Raw genomic sequence first — 24,761 nt, forward strand, 5'->3', positions numbered from 1 at the left:
TACACTTAACTGGGAGCCCACATAATCACAGGCAGCTTTGTGCAGTGCCTTTTCCAGCCACAGCAGCGCTGTTGCTGCAAGGACTGGAGAGCTTCGCCAGCAGCTTTCCAAAGTGGGATTTTCTCCCGAATAAGGAGCAGAAGTCCTGCCTACTGCCAATCAACACTTATTTGAGCACAAATTGGCTGCGGAGCAGCCGGATCCCCACTGACGCTTCGGATGGCAGAGCCCCTGCCATCCTAAAACTTTGGCCCACCACCATCTGCCATTTCTCCAGAAGCACTATGTCATATTTGTCAAAATATAGCTGGAGTAATGATTGAGGGTTTTCCTGAATCCTGGTCTATATTACCAACATTTATTTACATGATGCATTTAACATTATACAACATGCCACGGGGAGATTAACAATGTTTGGCACCATGCCACCAAAGGAGATATTTGGGCAGATGACCACAAGCTTGGTCAAAGAGGTCGATTTTAAGGAACATCGAAAAGGAAGAGAGATTTAAGGAGGGAATTCTGGCGTTTAGGGCCTAGGCATGGCCTCCAATAGTGGAGCAATTAAGTCCGGGATACTCAAGCTGTGAGAATTAGGGGTATCCAGAGATAGGGAGGGTCGAGAGCATGGAGGCATTTGGAAACAAGGGTAAGAACTTAAAAATCAAAGCATTGGGCTTACTGGGAGGCAATGTGTGTCAGTGCGCAAAGAGCTGATGGGAGAATGGACTTGGTACAAATTAAGACACGGGCAGCAGAACTTTGAATAACTAAGGGCGCAATCGAATGGCCTTGTCGCGCCCCGACCCGGTGACGGAACACGGCCGTTAAATCTTGCAAGAGGCCTCTCGCGAGATTTGTGACACTCCGAATGCCTTGCGAGATCTCGCGAGATGTTGCAATCTGGATCTCGCCCTCACTATGCGAGATCCAGATTTACATATTTTAAGTGGGCCATTAGGTTCATTTAAATATGTCGCGCCAGATTCTCCCAAACGTGGACTAGGCGTAACGGCACCTGGGGGGATCTCCCAGGCCATCAGAGGCCCTCGGGTGTCGGGCTCTGGACAGGGTGGTATCCTAGCTCTCCCGCTGGCACCTGGGTACCTTGGCACTGCCACAGTGCCCAGGTGCTGGTTGCCTGGGATCTGGTCTAGGGGCACCCTGCCCTTAAGAGGTGATGGGGAGTGGCGCCAAGGACCCCATAAGAGGTAAGTTTGGGGAGTACAGAGATCCAAGCTGAGCTTGTCTGTGCAGGAAGTGAGGTAAGTGTGGCCTCGGTGGGGTGTTCCCGACCGAGGCCAGAAAAAAACAGAGTACTGTTTGATAGCGGGGTTGTTCTCAGCGCTGACCCCACTATATGTGCCCAAAATGCGGTATTTAGCGCCCTTAGTTTATTGAGGTTTGAAAGTGGGAACTGGCCAAGTGTGCACAAGAGTAAAGTCTAGAGGTATTACCTGTCTCTGGCAGGTCGGGTACAGGCGGTTAAAATGAACGTGTTGCTGCGATTTCTGTTTATTTTGCAATGCCTGTCGATTTTCCTGCCAAAGGCTTTTTTTCAGGGAGATTGAGGGAAGGATTACCTCGTTCATATGGGGAAGGAAGGTGGCCAGTGAGAAAGGTGCTACTTCAGAGGGGAAGGCAGGCAGGGGGTTTGGGTCTTCCGAACCTGATGTACTACTACTGGGCGGCGAATGTGGAGAAGGTGCGGAGCTGGGTCAGAGGGGTTGATTCCCAGTGGGTCAGAATGGAGGAGAGTTTGTGCAGGGGGTCGGTACTGAAAGCACTAGCAACAGCACCTCTCCCGTTAGCTCCGGGGAAATACTCAGAGAGTCCGGTAATAATAGCTTCATTGAGAATTTGGAGGCAGTTTCGCCAACACTTCGGGTTGGGGGGCAGGGACAAGGGAAATGCCGATTCGGGGGAACCACAGATTTGAGCCAGGGAGGTGGGATGGAAATTTTCAGAAATGGGAAGAGAAGGGGATTAAGACGCTAAAAGATTTGTTTCTTAGGGGTCGGTTTGCAGGATTGAAGGAGCTGGAAGTGTAGTATGGGCTGGAGCAGGGAGAAATGTTTAGATACATGCAGGTTCGAGATTTTGCCAGAAAGGAGATACAGAGCTTCCCGGAGGAACCGGCCTCCACATTGTTGTCAGCACCTCCTCCAGCAAAGGGACTGGAGAAGGGGGTAGTGTCAGCGATGTACGGAGCTATTTTGGAAGAGGATAAGGCACCACTGGAAGGGATCAAAGCAAAGTGGGAGGAAGAGTTGGGAGAGGTTATAGAGGAGGGGGTCCAGAGAGTAAATGCCTTCACCTCATGTGCGAGGTTGGAGCTGATACAGCTGAAGGTGGTATACAGAGCACACCTCACGAGGGCGAGGATGAGCCGATTCTTTGAAGGAGTATAAGATGTGTGTGAGCGTTGCGGGGGGGCCCCGCTAATCACGTTCATATGTTTTAGTCCTGTCCAAAGCTAGAGGATTACTGGAAGGAGGTTTTTAGGGTAATTTCCAAGGTGGAGCATGGGAAACTGGACCCAGGTCCCCGGGAGGCCATATTCAGGTTGTCGGACTAGCCAGGGCTGGAAACGGGTGCAGAGGCAGATATCGTAGCCTTCGCCTCGTTGATCGCCCGAAGGCGGATCCTGTTGGGATGGAGAGCAGCCTCTCCACCCTGTGCCCTGGCGTGGCGGGGGAACCTGTTGGCATTCTTGACTCTTGAGAAGGTTAAGTTTGACGGAGGGGTTCTACAAGTCATGGGCATTATTCATTATGCACTTTCAAGAACTGGATAACATCGAACATTAGTTGGGAGGGTTGGGGGCTGTGTGTATTAAGGGTGACTTTGATCCCGTTTTGTCATTTGTTTATGTAAACATGCGGGCTAATGTTTGGGGTTTGGTAGGAGGATGGGATCATTGTTATTGTTATGGGGATTGACATATTTGTTGCTGATTATTGTTTATTGTTGGTGGGTGTAAATTTAGGAGAAAATGTGAAAAAGGAGAATAAAAATATATATTTTTTAAAGTCTAGAGGTATTGATGGATAATAAAAGATTAAATTATCTGAGTCATGAGAGTGGATGACACCTTTTAATGCATCAATTTTATCCAGATTTAGCTGATCTTGGCCACGATCCTGCAGAATGTTCATTAATCTCTAGCCAAAGATATAGATGTCTAAATTTATACGTCTCGGGGGAATTGGTCAGAAGTTCTGCTGTAAAGTTTAAATTAACATCTGTCTGGTGAAGACCAATTATAATAGCTCTATAGTCGAAACATGCATTTTCTAATCAATATTTCTCATTTTGTCTCAATGGAGAGTTCTTTGTTTTCTAACTATCATCTACATTTTGTTGGGTTCATGAATCATGGGCTCAACAGGAAATTGCGATGTAAAATGATGTAAAATTCTAAATGCAGAATACATTGTAATGCTGCAAAATAGCCCAAGAGTGGGAAATACTCAATAACCTAATTTTATTTTGAAAAATAAAACTTTGTCTCCCAAAACACTTCAATCACTTACCTTGAAACGTAGGCAAACAGAGTAGCCACTTTACACACAGCAAGGTCTCACAGCGGCAATGAGATAAAATGACTGTTATCTGTCACACTGGGGGTGAGATTCTCCGACCCCCCGCTGGGTCGGAGAATCGCCGGGGGGCTGGCGTGAATCCCGCCCCCGCCGTTTGCCGAATTCTCCGGCACCGGAGATTCGGCAGGGGCGGGAATCACGCCGCGCCGGTTGGCGGGCTCCTCCCCGCGATTCTCCGGCCCGGATGGGCCGAAGTCCCGCTGCTAGAATGCCTGTCCCGCCGGCGTGGATTAAACCACCTCTCTTACCGGCGGGACAAGGCGACACGGGTGGGCTCCGGGGTCCTGGGGGGGGCGTGGGGCGATCTGACCCCGGGGGGTGCCCCCACGGTGGCCTGGCCCACCAATCCGCGGGCGGGCCTGTGCCATGGGGGCACTCTTTTCCTTCCGCCTTCGCCATGGTCTCCATCATGGCGGAGGCGGAAGAGACCCCCTCCACTACGCATGCGCGGGGATGCCGTGAGCAGCCGCTAACGCTCCCGCGCATGCGCCGCCCGGCAATGTCATTTCCGCGCCAGCTGGCGGGTCACCAAAGGCCTTTCCCGCCAGCTGGCGGGGCGGAAATCAGTCCGGTGCGGGCCTAGCCCCTCAAGGTTAGGGCTCGGCCGCTCAAGTTGCGGACAATTCCGCACCTTTGGGGTGGCGTGATGCCGGACTGATTTGCGACGTTTTTGGCGCCGGTCGGCGGACATCGCACCGATTACGGAGAATTTCGCCCCGGGTGTCTGTTTCGGGATAAATGCTGGCCAGGTGACCTCTCCTGCTCTTCATATAGTGCCAAGGGATCTTCTGCATCTATTCTGATAGACTGTTCTTCTTTATTCATTCATTGGGTGTTCGTGTCGTTAGCATATATTACCTTGAACTGAGTGGTTACTGAGGCCATTTCAGATGGCAGTTAAGAGTCAACCACATTGCTGTGGGTCTGTAGTCACGTGTTGGCCAAACCGGGTAAGGGCGACAGATTTACTTCCCTAAAGGGGCATTGATGAACCAGTTGGGTTTTTACAACCAGCGATAATAGTTGCGTGGTCACCATTGCTGGTAGAATTAATTAAATTGAAATTCCACCAGCTGCTGTGGTGGGATTTGAACCTACATCCCCAGAGTATTAGCCTAGGCCTCTGGATTACTAATCCAGTGATATTATCACTGGAGCAGGCCACAGGCCACAGGCTGCAGGGTTGCTGGGAGAGGTGAGTGCATATTTAAAAGAGACATCAGTTCCTGGAGCAGGCCACAGGCTGCAGGGCTGCTGGGAGAGGAGAGTGCATATTTAAAAGAGACTTCAGTTCCTGGAGCAAGCCACAGGCTGCAGGGTTGCTGGGAGAGGTGAGTGCATATTTAAAAGTGCTTAGTTTACAGGTCGAGTGGCAGTTGGAGATTTCACTTCCTGGAGCAGGCCTATTGGCTCATTGGAAATCAGGCAGGGTACAAAACGTGTGGCAGGAGAGCCTTTAGTCACGGAGTGCTGATTGGAACAGAGTGCATCTGAGTTTAGGTAAGTGACTGAGTTCGGGTGAGTGGCGAGAGAGGGCTGTGTTTTTGTTGGTGTTCGGGTTTATCCTTGAGGTTCTATATATTAAAAAAAAATATTTAAATTAATTAACTAGTTGAATATGGCTGGACAGGTGATGTGCTGTTGCTGTATGATGATGGAACTGGTGGATCCCATTGAGACCGTCAGTGACCACATCTGCAGCAAGTGTTGGCTGCTCGAGGAACTTCGGCTCAGAATTGATGAGCTGGAGACCGAGCTGCACACACTGCGGCACATCAGGGAGGGGGAAAATTACCTGGACGCTTTGTTTCAGGAGGCAGTCACACCCGGTAAAATAGGTACTGTTAATTCGGTCAGTGGTCAGGGACAGAGTGCTTTGACTGCAAGGGAGGCAGGTAGGGGGATCCTGAGTTTAGGAGTTGAGGAGCCTCAGCCCTTGACCTTGTCCAACAGGTATGAGGTACTTGCTCCCTGTGTGGATGAGGAAGAGGGCTGTAGGGAGGATGCGTTGACTGACCACTGCACCGTGGTACAGGAAGCCATTCAAGAGGGGGGAGCAAAAAGACAAGTGGTAGTTGTAGGGGATTCTATAATTAGGGGGATTGATGGCATCCTTTGTAAGCCAGATCGTGAGTCCCGCATGGTATGTTGCCTGCCCGGTGCCAGGGTGAGGGACATCTCTGATCGGCTTGAAAGGATTTTGGAGAGGGAGGAGGAGGATCCAGTTGTTGTGGTCCACGTTGGGACTAACAACATAGGTAAGACTAGGAAAGAGGACCTGTTTGGGGATTATCAAACACTAGGGACTAAATTAAAGAACAGGTCCTCCAGGGTTATAATCTCTGGATTACTACCCGAGCCACGTGCCAATTGGCATAGGGTTGAGAAAATTAGGGAAGTTAACACGTGGCTAAAGGAGTGGTGCAGGAAAGAGGGATTCCATTTCATGGGGCATTGGCATCAGTACTGGGGCAGGAGGGACCTGTACCGTTGGGACGGTCTTCACCTGAACCATTTGTAGAGGGTGCCATCTCTGCTACTCCACTACTGGGCCGATATCTGGGGTTTGAGTATCTGTGTGTGTCTCTCTCCAGCTGGCACTGAAACTTCAGAGGCCAGGGGATGCCGCACTGGGACACCTCCACGGGAGAGAGCACTGAATCAAGCCTGCCGTTTATCCCTAACCGGAAGCCTGAGGCTTATATCACACAGATATCCAGACCCCCACCAATGCCCAGGTGATTCTCTCTCTTGCCGGTGGTGCAACACCCACCCGGTTCCTACTTCGCTGGAGTAGCTTTCCCAAGAGAGAGAATAGGACACTGCTGTTTATTACCTAACCAGCAGCCTGTCCTGAGTGAATCGCTCAAGATGACCCTAGATTCTTGAACCCGGAATTAAGGTGAGGAATATTTTAACAATGACTTGGTCAGAGGTCGCTGGTGAGAGATTGAAGAATTTAAACGACTCCAATTATCAGCAAATCAAGGTTTATTGCAAAAACCCAGGTCAAAATCATCAAACAGAAGAAATTATAATAAAATCTTAAACTCTAACACAACTAAGTCTATTCAGAAAGTACTATAACGGACACAACGAAAAATCTTATTGTTACACAGTTTTAGCAATGACACAGAACACACATCAAGTCCCCTTCCCCAAAGCCTCAACCACTATCAAGGTTGAGGGAGTTTCGCAAGCTGCTGCAGGGTACTTACGGTCACAGGCTGCAGAGGTCAAGTCAAAGGTGGAGAGGTCGAGCCAAGAGACCCTCAATCGAAACACAGCCCCTTTTATACCCGTTTTACCAGGCTTTTCCTGTGTTCGGCCAGCCCCTTTTGCATTGAATTGGTAAGGTTTAAAGTTCCCGCTGGTCCCGCCCCCTTTGAGCCGGTCAGAGCTGTCGACTTCCGGGTTTTCCTCCTCCTTTGCGTTGTATCAGTCCAAGTTTAAAGTTCCCGCTGGTCCCGCCCCCTTTGAGCCGGTCAGAGCTGTTTGCTTCCGGGTATTCCTCGCAGGTCCGCTCCTTCCAGCCAGGCAGACCTGCCGCGATTTGAATTTGGCGCCGACTCCGCCCCCTCCTTCCAGTGAGTTCCTGCCGGTGGCTTCTGTCAAGATTGGAGTACCTCCCCCAGGTCCGCCTCCAACTTGGTTTTTTCTACCGTCCGCGATTTGAATTTGGCGCTGACTCCGCCCCCTCCTCCCAGTGAGTTCCTGCCGGTGGCTTCTGTCAAGATTGGAGTACCTCCCCCAGGTCCGCCTCCAACTTGGTTTTTTCTACCGCTTATCTTCAAGGGGCTTTTCCAGCGCAATGTACTGAGCCCAGACAGTCTGCTTTTTAGGATAACAAGGTTAGGCTCTCTTGTGAAGATTTTCAAACGTCTTCCAGCTGCTCCGGAGATGGCTGCTATTCTCACCTTGCTATGTTGATGGGGTGTTAATTGGATTCTGCTCTGGTGGAGGCCAGGTCATTTACATCTGCATGGGGCTATGACCATCCCATTGTCCTGCTTGCAGGCAGGCCCCCTGTGTATTCCCGTGCCCCTTTGTCTGTGTTTTGATCTTATCTCGTTGTCTGGCTCCTTCTTCCTTGTAGCTCCTAGGGGGGGGGTTTGTAAATACTTATGCCCCTACTCAGCTCAGCGGACCAAGCCTGCTGGGAAATCTGGTTACGTTCTCTTGGCTGAAAAGTCAGTTTACAGTCTCTGAGTTTTATTCTTGGGCAGTCCAAAAAGGGCCGAATTGCCCGAAAACCTTACACATTCTGGGACCAGTGTTCTAGCGAATAGGATAAATAGGTTGGTCACAAGGACTTTAAACTAGCAAGTTGGGGGGAAGGGAAGGGTAAAGCTATGGACAGTATAATGGTTAATGGAGAGCAAGGCAGCAGGTTACGTGACAGGTTATTATGTAGAGATATGGGTTCAAAGACAAGGAAAATTAGGAGAAAGGGTAAGAGGAAAAATAATTTGCGAAAAGTTACTGATCAAGGTGTTAGGATTCATAACAAAGACATAAAAAACAGCATAAGTGTACTTTACCTGAATGCTCGTAGTATACGGAATAAGGTGAATGAGTTGATGGCGCAAATCATCGTGAATGACTATGTTTTAGTGGCCATTACTGAAACATGGTTAAAAGATGGTCACGACTGGGAGTTAAATATCCAAGGGTATCAGACTATACGAAAGGATAGAATGGACGGTAAGGACGGTGGTGTAGCTTTGTTGTTTAAGGATGGCATCCGGGCAATAGTAAGGGATGATATTGGTGCTATGGAGGACAAGGTTGAATCAATTTGGGTGGAAATCAGGAATAGTAAGGCGAAAAGGTCACTGATAGGAGTAGTCTATAGGCCACCAAATAGTAACAGGATGGTAGGGCAGGCAATAAGCAAAGAAATAACGGATGCATGTAGAAATGGTACAGCGGTTATCATGGGAGATTTTAATCTGCATGTCGATTGGTTTAACCAGGTTGGTAAAGGCAGCCTTGAGGAGGAGTTTATAGAATGTGTCCGGGATAATTTCCTGGAACAGTGTGTAATGGAACCTACAAGGGAACAAGCGGTCCTAGATCTGGTCCTAGTAATGAGGCAGGATTGATTAATGATCTCATAGTTCGGGATCCTCTTGGAAGGAGCGACCACAATATGGTGGAATTTAAAATACAGTTGGAGGATGACAAGGTAAAATCAAACACTAGTGTTTTGTGCTTAAACAAAGGTGATTACAATGGGATGAGAGAAGAACTAGCTAAGGTAGACTGAGAGCAAAGACTTCATGGTGAAGCAGTTGAGGAACAGTGGAGAACCTTCCGAGCGATCTTTCACAGTGTTCAGGAAAGGTTCATACCGACAAAAAAGAAAGATGGTAGAAAGGGGAAAAATCGACCGTGGATATCTAAGGAGGTGAGGGAGAGTATCAAATTGAAGGAAAAAACATACAAGGTGGCAAAAATTAGTGGGAGACTAGAGGACTGGGAAGTCTTTATAGCTTTTTTAGTAGCTTTCTGTTGTCCCCTAAAGAAGAGTAAGGTAGACTATGAAAGTAAACTTGCTCAGAACATAAAAGCAGATAGTAAAAGCTTCTACAAATATATAAGACAAAAAAGAGTGGCTCAGGTAAATATTGGTCCTTTGGAAGATGAGAAGGGAGATTTAATAATAGGAGTCGGGGAAATGGCTGAGGAGCTGAACAGGTTTTTTGGGTCAGTCTTCACAGTGGAAGACACAAATAACATGCCCGTGACTGATGGAAATAAAGATATGATAGGTGAGGACCTTGAGATGATTGTAATCACTAAGGAGGCAGTATTGGGCAAGCTAATGGAGCTAAAGGTAGACAAGTCTCCTGGCCCTGATGGGATGCATCCCAGAGTGTTAAAAGAGATGGCTAGGGAAATTGTAAACGCACTAGTGATAATTTATCAAAATTCACTAGACTCTGGGGTGGTCCCAGAGGATTGGAAAGTAGCAAACGTGACACCACTGTTTTAAAAAGGAGGTCGGCAGAAAGCGGGTAATTATAGGCCGGTAAGCTTAACTTCGGTTGTAGGGAAAATGCTGGCATCTATCATTAAGGAGGAAATAGCGGGGCACCTGGAGAGAAATTGTCCCATTGGGCAGACGCAGCATGGGTTCATAAAGGGTAGGTCGTGTCTGACTAATTTGGTAGAATTTTTTGAGGACGTTACCAGTGCAGTAGATAACGGTGAGCCAATGGATGTGGTATATCTGGATTTCCAGAAAGCTTTTGCTAAGGTGCCACACAAAAGGTTGCTGCATAAACTAAAGATGCAAGGCATTGAGGGTAAAGTGGTAGCATGGGTAGAGGATTGGTTAACTAACAGAAAGCAGAGAGTGGGGATAAATGGGTGTTTTTTTGGTTGGCAACCTGTAACTAGTGGGGTCCCTCAAGGATCAGTGTTGGGCCCGCAGTTGTTCACAATTTACATAGATGATTTGGAGTTGGGGACCAAGTGCAATGTGGCAAAGTTTGCAGACGACACTAAGATGAGTGGTAAAGCAAAAAGTGCAGAGGATACCGGAAGTCTGCAGAAGGATTTGGATAGGTTAGGTGAATGGGCTAGGGTCTGGCAGATGGAATTCAATGTTGCCAAGTTTGAGGCTATCCATTTTGGGAGGAATAACAGCAGAATGGATTATTATTTAAACGGTAAGATGTTAAAACATGCTGCTGTGCAGAGGGACCTGGGTGTGCTGGTGCACGAGTCGCAAAAAGTTGGTGTGCAGGTGCAACAGGTGATTAAGAAGGCTAATCGGGTTTTGTCTTTCATTGCTAGAGGGATGGAGTTCAAGACTAGGGAGGTTATGCTGCAATTGTAGAAGGTGTTGGTGAGGCCACATCTGGAGTATTGTGTTCAGTTTTGGACTCCTTACCTGAGAAAGGACATATTGGCACTGGAGGGAGTGCAGAGGAGATTCACTAGGTTGATCCCAGAGTTGAGGGGATTAGATTATGACGAGAGGTTGAGTAGACTGGGACTGTACTCATTGGAGTTTAGAAGGATGCGGGGGGATCTTATTGAAACATATAAAATTATGAAGGGAATAGATAGGATAGATGCAGGCAGGTTGTTTCCACTGGTCGGGGAAAGCAGAACTAGGGGGCATAGCCTCAAAATAAGGGGAAGTAGATTTAGGACCGAGTTTAGGAGGAACTTCTTCACCCAAAGGGTTGTGAATCTCTGGAATTCCTTGCCCAGTGAAGCAGTTGAGGCTCCTTCTTTAAACATTTTTAAGAAAAAGATACCTTTCTAAAGAATAAAGGGATTCGGGGATATGGTGTACGGGCCGGAGAGTGGAGCTGAGTCCACAAAGATCAGCCATGATCTCATTGAATGGCGGAGCAGGCTCGAGGGGCCAGATGGCCTACTCCTGTTCCTAGTTCTTATGCTCTTATGTTACCACCTTTTCCCCATACTGTCTAGTTTAAATATTGTATCCAAAAGGCAGCAATGACAATAGAGCACGCCCTCAGTACTGCATGGTAGGATCAGTCTAGATTATGTCCCCAGTTCTAGAGTTAGGTGATACTTCCAACACACTAATTGTTAACATTACTACCACTGAACCAAGAGAATGGAAGGGAAAGGTAATAAAGTACAAAATTGACTATTTTTAATACATACTGTCAATATTAATTTTGATCATAACTTTCTGTCCATCAATTTAAGGAGTCTTTCGTATGGAAGATGTACCAGGAGCGCTGTTGGGATTTTTTCCCTGCTGGAGATTGTTTCCGCAAACAGTATGAGGATCAGCTGGGATAAATGAAAACATTTCTTGAATTTACCTATTGACTGAACACAGGGAGCCTGGCATGAGTATATAATGGAGAAAAATGGAGTGAGCAGGTATATTTACTATTCCGAGGCAAAATGAGAATAAATGTGAACGGTGTCAAAAATGCACCTGTCTTAAAACGCAGTGACATTCAGCTTTAAGTACTCAAACTGTAATATGCATCAGAATTGGAAGTGTGATGAAGATATTTTATGTTAACCTTTTTCTGTGGCTCTTGGTTAACTGAATAGATAGATCCACAGCAAAGCAAGGGTTACAAACTGCAAGAAAACATTGGGGAAAAAATGTGCCTTACCTGTAGCCAAAGCTATGTCCTGTTTTCTAGCTCGTGCTCATCGGGAAAGCTACATTAGAATGTGTTCTCTTTGTTCACAATGCTGAGTCTTATTGTATGATGTCCGACCTTGAGCTTGATTTCATTGTGCTTGCCACAGCAACAGCTGAGCTTATAATTTATAAAGTTGTTACTGGATATGACATTTAATTTTGTGAAACTCTGTAATACTTAATATTACTTGTGTATTGGCTGTCTGCTTCCTTGTACATCTCCTCCAAACGAAAAGTAACCACAACTTAAAAGCTTTGATTTCAAATCATTCAGCATTAAGAGAAATTAACTGGATAGTGCTGACTGTTTGTGATGTGATGCACAGTTTTGAAATAAAGCAAAATAAATTCAACAATGTGCCTTTTTACAAGATCAGATTTTTATTATTGGCAGCTCGATCATTTGCTCTGTAACTGCCGTTATTGGTTTGAAGGTTCTTAATAAAAGTATTAGATGGGATAGAATGGAAACTACATGGCCACTGAAGTGGAAATAGACTTAAGGTTGTTGAAGCTAAGCTGTGCAAAAAATTATTTTTAAAAGTTACTTTAGCTATTTTACAGCAGAAGCACAAAACTCTTAAAATGAGTCACTTTTTAACAGCATTTGATAAATGTGAAAATTAACCCTTTACACAAAAAAAAAATAGAAATCTTGGTAACAGTTCATTTTATTCAAGGATTTTATAGTTTTCATTACACTTTGACTCTGCAATCTCCTTTGACTCTGCAATCTCCTTTTACAGTTAGATTTTAAATGTTGTTGCTGAATCTAAGCCATCCAACCACAATTTCACGAGCTAGGTTTAACCATAAATACTGTTTGGACACAAAATTAATATTTGTCTAACTGGCCGATTGAAATACATGCTATAGCAGCAATTATCCCACTGCATGTTGTGTGCAGGAAAGATGATGCCACTGTTGTGTTTACAGTCAATGCATCTTTCTTTAGTCTTCATTCATATACTTGTAGGACTGTAATGGTAACATTATGATATCATGCTATCTAACCAATCTTCCAGTTCCTCCTCAGGGTCAAGCTTCTTAGCTGTTTCTACTGATTGTGAATTTGTATTGTCTATCACTTTGGCATCAGGCGAGCCTGTTTAACAGCAAAGAAACAATAATGTGACTGCAGCAAGAGATGCACATGTAAAATACAAACTACCTTCAGTGCTAACTGGCAATATTCAGGTGATCTGACTGCAAATTGAAACTAACATGCACCATAGTGTAAAAGGTAAAGTCGCCATAGTCCCAGATGAAACAGCCTGCTTTCCCCTTTGAGGGGGCGAGCTGACTGGTGATGATTTAACCTGAGGATCATCACACCTAAGGCGAAGAGCAAGATTGAGAAGGCGGGGCCTTCATAAATACCCTCAGCCAGTACAGGATTTGAACCTGCGCTGCTGGCATTGCGCTGTATCACAAACCAACTGTCTAGCCAAATGAGCTAAACAAGCCCATTCAAAGAAAAAGGACAGTTGTAAATGTAAAGGGGTAAAAATTTGTGCTTAAAATGAGGTGGTTTTTTTCATAAACTGAATAAAGGGGCAATATGGTAGCACAGTGGTTAGCACTGTTGCTTCACAACTCCAGGGTCCCAGGTTCGATTGCCGGCTTAGGTCACTGTCTGTGCAAAGTCTGCACGATTCTCCCCATGTCTGCGTGGGTTTCCTCCGGGTGCTCCGGTTTCTTCCCAGTCCAAAAATGTGCAGATTAGGTGGGTTGGCCATGCTAAATTGCCCTTTGCGTCCAAAAAATATTAGGTGGGGTTACTGGATTACAGGGATACAGTGGAGGTGTGGGCCTGGGTAGGGTGCTCTTCCCAATGGCCGGTGCAGACTCGATGTGCTGAATGGCCTCCTTCTGCACTGTAAATTCTATGATCTATGTCGAGAGGAAGCAACTCTAACTTCATAAGTGTAACGGTGACTATTTATCTGCATCTATGATAAATTAGATAATGTAATTTAGCATATTAGCAAGTGTTGTGTAAAACATACTAAATTGGATATAAATATACTATTTATGTATATTCAAACAGAATAAATTAATACCACTTTAGTAAAAGATAGACTTCAGTTATTTCCAACATTTTAAATTTTTAAAAAAGCTTCAAAAGAATGATTGTTCTTACCAGTTGAAATCTTAACTGTCTCAGGGTCACAGAGAGCTTCTACATCCTGAGCTCCCTTTAAGAAAACATCATTACTTTTGCTGACAGGCGTTTCAAGTTGAAGCAAAATATCCAGCTCCTCGTCTAACTTGTCTGGTGCTTGCTGCAATGTCGAAGGAGCCCTCTTAAGTGCTTGTGCCACGGGGTTAGGTGAGAGGTTGAAGGTATGTTTGTCTACATCCTCGGGCACAGAGCTGACTGGGATTATATGCACAGCTATTGCAGGACCTGTTGCCTGAGCTCTAAACTGGCTAAATTTGCTTGTGCCATCGTGTACACTCTTCAGTGTCATCGGTGGTAGTTCAGCAGGGGGAGTTATCTAAATTTGAAGATACAGAAAAAAAGTAAAGTTAACTGCAGAGACTGAATTTACCAATGTGACTAAGTAAATCATTCTACTAAATTCACCTACCATCTGCTATGGTGGGATTCAAATGCTATGGTCCCCATAGCATTACCCCTGTGTCTCTGGATTATTAGTCCAGTGACAATATCACTATGCCACCGCCTGCTCCAAAGATTACGGAGAGAAATAAGGCTGCGTTGTGGAGACTCTTACCAACAGTTTTTCAATCTTATTTACATATGGGGGTGTTAAGATTGTTAATGATCACACCCCTTTTCAGAAAAGGGAGAGTGATAAACATGGTAATTATAGGCCAGTCAGCCAACGTCGGTGGTGGAGGAGTCTTTGAGACAATAATCCAGGACAAAATTAATTGGCATTTGAAAAAATATGGGTTAGTAAACAAAGGGCAGCACGGATTTGTTAAAGGCAAATCATGTCTGCCTAACTTGATTGAATTCTCCTGATAAAGGTAACAAAGGGTGGCACAGTGGTTAGCACTGCTGTCTCACAGCGCCAGGGACCCGGGTTCGATTGCAGCCTTGGGTGACTATCTGTGTGGAGTTTGCACTCTGTCCCCGTGTCTTTGTGGGTTTTCTCCGGGTGCTCCGATTTACTCCCACAGTCCAAAGATGTGCAGGCTTGGTAGACTGGCCATGCTAAATTGCCCCTTAGTGTCGAAGATGTGCAGGTTAGGAGGGGTTATGATGATAGAGTGGGCCTGGGAGGGGTGTTCTTTCAGAGGGTCAGTGCAGCAGTGCAGACTCGATGGGCCGAATGGCCTCCTACATGTAGGGATTTGGGCCGAATGGCCCAGTAAGCCACTTAGTTCAAGGACAATCAGGGACGGGCAATAAATGCTGGCCTTGTTAGTGATGTCCTCATCACATGAATAAATTTTAAAAACATCAGCTTCATACCATCAGGTGGACTAAACCTCAGCTCATGATCAAGTCATTTGGATTTTCACAGTAATTACCCAATTCAGCAGCATTTTGTGAAGCTTCATATCGCAATAAAGCACTATAAACCTAACTATCCAATTAAATTATTTGAACACAGAGCACCGGAATGCAATTTCTATCCATCATATGGTTGAGTTGCTGATTTCAGCTTCATTGCTTGTGGGAGGGAATGATTAGGAGGACATTTAGCGCTGCTCTTAAGCATCTGAGTAACTGACTTAAATAATCTAGCTACCAGCAAAATTCTCAGTAAACCTTTCTGTCTTAAGGACAGATTTAATAAAGGAATTCTACCTGTACCAACTCAGCTTCCACATTCAGTCTAAGGTAGAGGGGGAGTTCTTGAAGAGAATGAGCCAGGGATTGGCAGTCCACAAACAAAGGTGATATCTGAAATGCACAACATGTTATAAGTAACCCATCATGAATAAATATGCTTAACAATATTTCCACAGCCTTATCTGAACAGAAATTAAATGCAGTCCTGTGAAAGAAGTACAATATTGGCTTCCAGTTGAAACTAGGTATCTTTTAATTTTGAACATACTTTGAAGAATAAAGGGTAATGGTGTTCGGGCGGTAAAGTGGAGCTGAATCCACAAAACATCAGCCATGATCTCACTGAATGGCGGAGCAGGCTTGAAGGGCCAGATGGCCTACTCCTGCTCCTAGTCCTTATAAAGGTCCTGATTTCTGCAGTCGGTAGGAGTCATTTAAAAATGGCACATTGGACCTAATTATGAGATTCGTGCCCCATTCTTGGCATCCCTAGATTTTGGTGGCGCAGCATAAGGGTGCTGCACTCCTGACCTGGCCAGCTCCTTTATGGGGGTGAGGTTTTACCTAGCACCACCCCCCCCCCACCCCGCAATTTTTGTGTTAGGTCAGCTTCTCCATGATTCATGGTTCACAGCCTTCCGAGGAGTCCTTAACCATAGTCTGGATTCAGGAACGTTTTGAAAGGTAACCCCTCCCATGCATAGAATCATGGAATCCCTACAGTGCAGAAGGAGGCCATTCAGCCCTTACATGCCCTCTTGGGTATGCACTATGTACAATATATAATGACAGTGGCAAATGCGGAACTGTGGAGAGAGAAAAACTCAATTCCACAAATCTTCTGAACAAAAACTGCTGTTTCTGCAACCCTGTAAAAGAGTCAATCATACAGACCATTAAAGTATCTATAGCAGATGCTTCAAAAACTTCAGGCCTCTTAATCTTCTCCAAATAAACATTAAAACATTAACAAAAGAGATCACAGAAAGAACCACTTAAAGATGTCACACGAGCAAAGTCGACAAGTTCACGTCAGTTATTGAAGCAGTACTCAAACAAACCGCTGAGCTCAAACTTTATTGTTCTGGGTTCATAGTAAAACATTCCTAATGAGACTTGGCTGTGAGCCCAGGCCAAGGAAAGCATTAGATTTCAACAATTTTTAAAACAACTGGGACGAAATACCAGAGACCCAAGAGGGGCCATCTAGCCAGCCTGCCTTGGTACTCGCCCACTTCTGGGGCCACCTACGATCTGCTTTTCGTGTCAGCGAGCCCATCTCTCTTTTGCTCCTGCCTCCTAGAATGAAAATTAAGTCTAATGGGGCCCTTTAAAACCCAGGCAGGTTTGCCAAATCGGAGAATTTCCCAACTTGAGGCAACAGCCTTGGTAGGGAAATCTGTCCCATAATTGAAAGGCATGAAGAATTACTGAAAACTAAACAAGCTAGGCTGACATTTGTAATCAACTGAAATACCAGAATTTAAAATGCTACTCTGTAGGTGGTTAAATGCAGCATGCGGTGTAGCACGAAGTGGTCCAACTCAGGAAATGCCTGGGACATGTGCTTAGTAAGGTCTCAGTCATGCAGTAATCAGGACTCTACAAAAGATTCCACTACGAAAACCCAACTCCCAAGGGTTAATGGGCCCTCCTGGAAAATCCACATATGGATGTCAAGTGAAGACACAGTCAGGCTAAACCCTGAATTGTCTGGTTTAGCACATGGCCCAGGTACACATTTCCACATGCATCATTAACCTTCAAAACATACCAAACTAATGGGACTGGAGGGCAACAGGGTGGTTAAATAATGTTACAGGTGTCATCCAATGATAGAACTTGATTATTTCTTGTCCTACACTTACCTGAATGTTTGTCAGTTCAAGAGTAAGTTTGATATTTTGTGATTTTCAGTTAATATAGCTAGTTATTGTTTTCTATTATATGATGGCTGTAAGTCATCATGTGATAAGGTAGTGAAAAGATAAAACTTTTAAGGCCACATATCGAACATGGGAATGGTTTGCTTTACAGAGAGGCAGCATGGACTCAATGGGCTCTTTCTGTGCCATAATGACTTCATGGGCGGGATTCTCCGACCCCCCCGCTGGGTCGGAGAATCGCCGGGGGGTGGCGTGAATCCCGCCCCCACCGGCTGCCGAATTCTCCGGCGCCGGGGATTTGGCGGGGGTGCGAATCGCACCGAGCCGGTCGGGGGCCGTTGGCAGCTGCCTCCCCGGTGATTCTCCGGCCCCCAATGGGTTGAGTGGCTGCCCGGTCCCGCCGGCGTATGTTACGACAGGTATTTACCGGCGGGATCTGGCTCCGCGGGCAGCCTCCGGTGTCCTTGGGGGGGGGTGCCCCCATGGTGGCCTGGCCAGCGATCGGGGCTGACCGATCCGCGGGCAGGCCTGTGCCGTGGGGGCACTCTATTCCTCCGCACCGGCCGGTGTAACAGTCCGCGATGGCCGGCGCAGAGATGAACCCCCCCTGCGCACGCGCTGGGATGACGCCAGCACAAGCTGCCACTCCTGCGCATGCGCCAACTTGCGCCAGCCGGCAGAGGCCCTTCGGCGCCGGTTGGCATGGCGCCAAGCCCCTTCCGCGCCGGCCGGCGTGGCGCAAACCACTCCGGCGCCGGCCTAGCCCCTGAAGGTGCGGAGGATTCCGCACCTTACAGGCGGCCCGACGCCGGAGTGGTTCACGCCATTCCTCGGCACCGGGATATTCCTTAATATTTACTCAAGTTACACAGACTTGAGCGAAGATCTGCAGGGTGCTGAGATACATTTTCGCCAGTCTTTCCATGTGTGTGTTTGTCAAATTATCTTTTAAATTCCTGGATAACATCTATCAAGTTGTAAACAACTGCATCCTGTCCATCATCAAAATGAGAAACTGAACGTCATTGTGGTAGTTTTCCTGAATAGCTGTCAATCTTAAAATAAGTCAGTTGTGTTTGTCCAGTAGTTAACTTTTAATTAACGAATACATTTGTTAGATATTAATGTTTCAGAATAAACAGTATCATTTTTATTTCATTGTTTTAACAGTTTTTTTGATTGTAAAGGGAGCAGGTTGTATCTCTACTTGTTTGTCATCAAAGCTCGACAGGAAATTGTCTTTCTTCATTTGTTACCCTCCAAATTCAACAACCATAGAGAAACCAATCAACCGAACAAGAACATCACGAGAAATCCTTAGGCTTACAATTGGACCAGATCCGAATCGGGCACATTCCCAATGCAACCTGAGCACGAATGAAACTGATGGTAGAACCATGTTAATCTGGTCGCCAACCTCATTCAGGTAGCATGGTGAGCTGTGAACACCACCTGTGGCCCCAGAGACTGTTCACACAGGTGCCAACAGAATCAGCAGGTTCAGACAAAGCTGAGGGGCCCCAGAAAAGTGCACAGGAACTGGGCAATCAGGAGGGGGTGGGGAGAGGTGACCAGCAGCATACGTTTCAATGTAGAACTCCACAATGAAGTTTTTTTTAAAAGCTTAATTTTGGGCGCCAACCGCTGGTGGTTCGTATGAGGACTGCTGAGTATCAACAGAGTACATGGTGGCCATTTGCAACTAGTTACCTAAAGTGACTTGGGAAAAGAGTGGTAGGATTCTTAATTTGCATATGTAATTGATCCAACACCAATTAGAGTTGCAGAGACTGATCAGCCATTGAACAGCCCAATCCAATGTTTCAATGTGGAAATGAGTGCCACACTTCCCCACCACCCATCCCTTGCTGTAAAATGGGTGTTATTACATTTCTAAGACTTTTCTTCTTGAACCTCCATGCAACTTCCAAATGCTACACAGTACATTATTCCTGATATTTAAGAAGCTTCTGTTGTTGCGGGTGACGACATCTAAAATTAATTAATTCTGAAATTTGGGTTAAAAGCCAGTAAGACTGGGAAACATTAACATAAACAAGCTGAAGCTGTGGTGGGACAAACACAACCACCTTCTCTCATGGTGCAGGGAAGGTGTTAATAACTTTTTTCTATCCGACTGGGCTGCATTGACCTCAAGCAGACCTGTAGTCATGCAGAGACAACCTGAGATAAATTCCACAGAGAAGGTGTTGCTGACCATTCAGCAGATGATCCACAGCAACTGCTTTCAACATTGTCTTTACAAAGTGCAAAAGTCAGTTAAATTTCACATCCAAGAAATTAAGCATCCCATCCTTCACCCTTTTGAAACTGGAGGGATTGCATTTACAACCAAAATGCATGCCACTATTTGAAAAGCAAAGTATCTTTAACGTTGTAATATTACTGGCAAAAATCGACCTTTATGCATGGCAAATGCTCACAATAAAGAACAAACCTACCACTAATTTATTTTGTGAGTTCCCACTTTACCAAAGGTGAAGGAAAAGGAAAGGCAACATTTCAGAACTAACCTCTTCTTAATCTAAACATAACCGTGTTCTACGCCAAAACATGATGTATCAACTATGCGCTCCTTGATACTTCCATACAACCTACATTAATACCCCTCGTGACTGGAGCAGAGGAAAATTACATAATGGGAATAGATATATTATGCATGTACACTATTCAGTTGCTCGGTATGTGGTTAGCTCAAGCACACCAAAACAAATGGTCCCAGGTTCAATCTTGCTGGTCTACCTTAACCAGTCCCTGCCAGGGTGGCAGCAGGAACATTACCATTAACTTCAGTGCCATAAAGACAAACACTACAAAATGGGCACATCAAATCATATTTGTCTTGAACTACATCCTGTCATCAGGTCCAAAGTTTCAGAAAATAGTTATATACTATACTGGGGGAGGGGGGGTGGGGGTATAGCAAGTGAAAGCAATTTGAATTTCTCATCTTTTAAGTATATAGCTCATCAGATTAGCCTCAGCTTTATTCTGTATTTTACAAACTTATTTCACGAAAATAAAAGATACACCTCAACATTTTGAGTGTGATAAATAGCACAGCAAAGCCTAAATGCAACTTCAGTATTATTTAGGATAATAGCATAATTGTATATATTACATATTTTTTTATACACGATAAAGGGACATTGAAAGGAAATGGGATTATAAATTGAATTTTTCTACATTGGCGTTGCACATAAACAATGGACAGGATTTACCGACCAACCCGCCATGTGTTTGTTGAAGGCGGAGGCTGCCCGCCAGCAGGATTTACCGACCCCACCAGTGTCAATGGGATTTCCCGGTGACTGCACCGCTGGTCGCCGGGAAACCTGTGCACTGGCATGTGACCGGAATATCACTGGTGTGAACAGCTGGTAGATCACACCCAACGTGTCAACTGAATGCCCCTTGTGCTGAGATTTCTAGTAGGCTAAAAATCTAAAGCATAGTAATTCTACTGGACCCACCTGTTTACTGGAAGGAACTTCTACTTCCCACTCCTTTTCCTCAGCAAAGCGGAACTGTGCAAATGAGTCACCTGGTTTGAAGCACAAAATTAATTTATTTGCATTAAAGTCTGACAAGTGTCTACTTACTTTCTATTCATGAAAATGTTACCATGCCAATGTTACAGTATCCACTAAGAGATTCTTCAACATCATAAAAAAACATTTACTGGAAATAATCACTTTGCTGTTTGCAGGAGGGAGCTTATAGAACATAGAACATTACAGCGCAGTACAGGCCCTTCGGCCCTCGGTGTTGCGCCGACCTGTGAAACCACTCTAAAGCCCATCTACACTATTCCCTTATTGTCCATATGTCTATCCAATGACCATTTGAATGTCCTTAGTGTTGGCGAGTCCACTACTGTTGTAGGCAAGGCATTCCACGCCCTTACTACTCTCTGAGTAAAGAACCTACCTTTGACATCTGTCTTATATCTATCTCCCCTCAATTTAAAGCTATGTCCCCTCGTGCTAGACATCACCATCCGAGGAAAAAGGCTCTCACTATTCACCCTATCCAATCCTCTGATCATCTTGTATGCCTCAATTAAGTCACCTCTTAACCTTCTTCTCTCTAACAAAAACAGCCTCAAGTCCCTCAGCCTTTCCTCATAAGATCTTCCCTCCATACCAGGCAACATTCTGGTAAATCTCCTCTGCACCCTTTCCAATGCTTCCACATCCTTCCTATAATGCGGCGACCAGAATTGCACGCAATACTCCAAATGCAGCCGCATCAGAGTGTTGTATAGCTGCAACATGACCTCATGGCTCCTAAACTCAATCCCTCTACCAATAAAAGCTAACACACCGTACGCCTTCTTAACAACCCTCTCAACCTGGGTGGCAACTTTCAGGGATCTATGTACATGGACACCGAGATCTCTCTGCTCATCCACACTGCCAAGAATCTTACCATTAGCCTAGTATTCAGTCTTCCTGTTATTCCTTCCAAAATGAATCACCTCACACTTTTCTGCATTAAACTCCATTTGCCACCTCTCAGCCCAGCGCTGCAGCTTATCTATGTCCCTCTGTAACTTGTAACATCCTTCCGCACTGTCCACAACTCCACCGACTTTAGTGTCATCTGCAAATTTACTCACCCATCCTTCTACGCCCTCCTCCAGGTCATTTATAAAAATGACAAACAGCAGTGGCCCCAAAACAGATTCTTGTGGTACACCACTAGTAACTGGACTCCAGTCTGAACATTTCCCATCAACCACGACCCTTATCTTCCAGCTAGCCAATTTCTGATCCAAACTGCCCAAACACCCTGAATCCCATGCCTCCGTATTTTCTGCAGTAGCCTACCATGGGGAACCTTATCAAACGCTTTACTGAAATCCAAATACACCACATCAACTGCTTTACCCTCATCCACCTGTTTGGTCACCTTCTCAAAGAACTCTATAAGGTTTGTGAGGCACGACCTACCCTTCACAAAACCGTGTTGACTATCTCTAATCAAATTATTCCTTTCCAGATGATTATACATCCTATCTCTTATAAACCTTTCCAAGATTTTTCCCACAACAGAAGTACGGCTCACTGGTCTATAGTTACCGGGGTTATCTCTACTCCCCTTCTTGAACAAGGAGACAACATTTGCTATCCTCCAGCCTTCTGGCACTATTCCTGTAGACAAAGATGACTTAAAGATCAAGGCCAAAGGCTCAGCAATCTCCTCCCTAGCTTCCCAGAGAATCCTAGGATAAATCCCATCTGGCCCAGGTGACTTTATCTATTTTCACACTTTCCAGAATTGCTAACACCTTCTCCTTATGAACCTCAAGCCCTTCGTCTAGTAGCCTGAATCTCAGTATTCTCCTCGACAACATTGTCTTTTTCCTGTGTGAATACTGACGAAAAATATTCATTTAGCACCTCTCCTATCTCCTCGGACTCCAAGCACAACTTCCCACTACTGTCCTTGACTGGCCCTACTCTTACCCGAGTCATTCTTTTATTCCTGACATATCGATAGAAAGCTTTAGGGTTATCCTTGATCCTACCTGCCAAAGACTTCTCATGTCCCCTCCTGGTACTTCTTAGCTCTCTCTTTAGGTCCTTCCTAGCTAACTTGTAACTCTCGAGCGCCCTAACTGATCCTTCATGTCTCATCTTTACATAAGTCTCCTTCTTCCTCTTGACAAGTGTTTTGACTGATTTAGTAAACCACGGTTCCCTCACTCGACCACTTCCTCCCTGCCTGACAGGTACATACTTATCAAGGACACGCAGTAGCTGTTCCTTGAACAAGCTCCACATTTCCATTGTGCCCATCCCCTGCAGTTTTCCTCTACATCCGATGTATCCTAAGTCTTGTCTCATCGCATCATAATTGCCTTTCCCCCAGATAAAACTCTTGATATGCGTTATATACCTATCCCTTTCCATCACTAAAGTAAACGTAATCGAATTGTGGTCACTATCACCAAAGTGCTCACCTACCTCCAAATCTAACACCTGTCCTGGTTCATTACCCAGTACCAAATCCAATATGGCCTCGCCTCTCGTTGGCCTATCTACATACTGTGTCAGGAAACCCTCCTGCACACATTGGACAAAAACGGACCCATCTAATGTACTCGAACTATAGCGTTTCCAGTCAATATTTGGAAAGTTAAAGTCCCCCATAACAACTACCCTGTTGCTTTCGCTCCTATCCAGAATCATCTTTGCAATCCTCTCCTCTACATCTCTGGAACTTTTCGGAGGCCTATAGAAAACCCCTAACAGGGTGACCTCTCCTTTCCTGTTTCTAACCTCAGCCCATACTACCTCAGTAGACGAGTCCTCATCAAACGTCCTTTCTGCCACCGTAATACTGTCCTTGACTAACAATGCCACCCCTCCCCCTCTTTTAGCACCTTCCCTGAGCTTACTGAAATATCTAAATCCCGGCACTTGCAACAACCATTCCTGTCCCTGCTCTATCCATGTCTCCGAAATGGCCACAACATCGAAGTCCCAGGTACCAACCCATGCCGCAAGTTCACCCACCTTATTCCGGATGCTCCTGGCATTGAAGAAGACACACTTTAAACTACCTTCCTGCCTGCCGGTACACTCCTGCAACTTTGAAACCCTACTCATGACCTCACTACTCTCAACCTCCTGTATACTGGAGCTACAATTCAGGTTCCCTGCTGAACTAGTTTAAACCCTCCCGAAGAGCATTAGCAAATGTCCCCCCCAGAATATTGGTACCCCTCTGGTCCAGGTGCAAACCATCCCATTTGTAGAGGTCCCACCGACCCCAGAATGAGCCCCAATTATCCAGAAATCTGAGACCCTCCTGCACCATCCCTGTAGCCACGTGTTCAACTCCTCTCTCTCCCTCTTCCTCGTCTCGCTATCACGTGGCACGGGTAAAAACCCTGAGATAATAACTGTTTGTCCTAGATCTAAGTTTCCACCCTAGCTCCCTGAATTCCTGCCTTACATCCCCATCCCTTTTCCTACCTATGTCATTGGTACCTGTGTGGACCACGACTTGGGGCTGCTCCCCCTCCCCTTAAGGATCCCGAAACACAATCCGAGACATCACGCACCCTGGCACCTGGGAGGCAACACACCAACCGTGAGTCTCTCTCGTTCCCACAGAATCTCCTATCTATCCCCCTAACTATGGAGTCTCCAATGACTAATGCTCTACTCCTCTCCCCCCTTCCCTTCTGAGCAACAGGGACAGACTCTGTGCCAGAGACCTGTACCCCATGGCTTAACCGTGGTAAGTCTCCCCCCCCCCCCCCAAAAGTATCCAAAGTGATATACTTGTTACTAAGGGGAACAGCCACA

The 24,761-nt window shown here is 45.7% G+C and overlaps 2 protein-coding genes across 2 annotated transcripts in view; one reads left to right on the top strand and one right to left on the bottom strand.

Moving 5' to 3' along the window:
* Positions 1–12,118, top strand: part of ryr3 (ryanodine receptor 3) — a 593,334-nt gene extending 581,216 nt beyond the window's left edge. Inside the window, 1 exon segment of the mRNA XM_072484927.1 lies at positions 11,304–12,118. Within this exon segment, the coding sequence (XP_072341028.1) occupies positions 11,304–11,399 (96 nt within the window). The 3' untranslated portion in view covers positions 11,400–12,118.
* A 295-nt stretch (positions 12,119–12,413) lies between these two features.
* The window catches only part of aven (apoptosis, caspase activation inhibitor), a 101,326-nt gene continuing 88,978 nt past the window's right edge, over positions 12,414–24,761 (bottom strand). Inside the window, exons 3-6 of the mRNA XM_072484960.1 lie at positions 20,913–20,983; positions 15,548–15,643; positions 13,904–14,261; positions 12,414–12,865 (exon numbers count right to left, since the gene is read on the bottom strand). Coding sequence (XP_072341061.1) covers positions 12,753–12,865; positions 13,904–14,261; positions 15,548–15,643; positions 20,913–20,983 — 638 coding nt within the window. The 3' untranslated portion in view covers positions 12,414–12,752. The remainder of the gene's footprint in view (positions 12,866–13,903; positions 14,262–15,547; positions 15,644–20,912; positions 20,984–24,761) is intronic.

Source organism: Scyliorhinus torazame, chromosome 2 (assembly GCF_047496885.1).
Source record: "Scyliorhinus torazame isolate Kashiwa2021f chromosome 2, sScyTor2.1, whole genome shotgun sequence".
In the NCBI taxonomy this organism is placed as follows: Eukaryota; Metazoa; Chordata; class Chondrichthyes; order Carcharhiniformes; family Scyliorhinidae; genus Scyliorhinus; species Scyliorhinus torazame.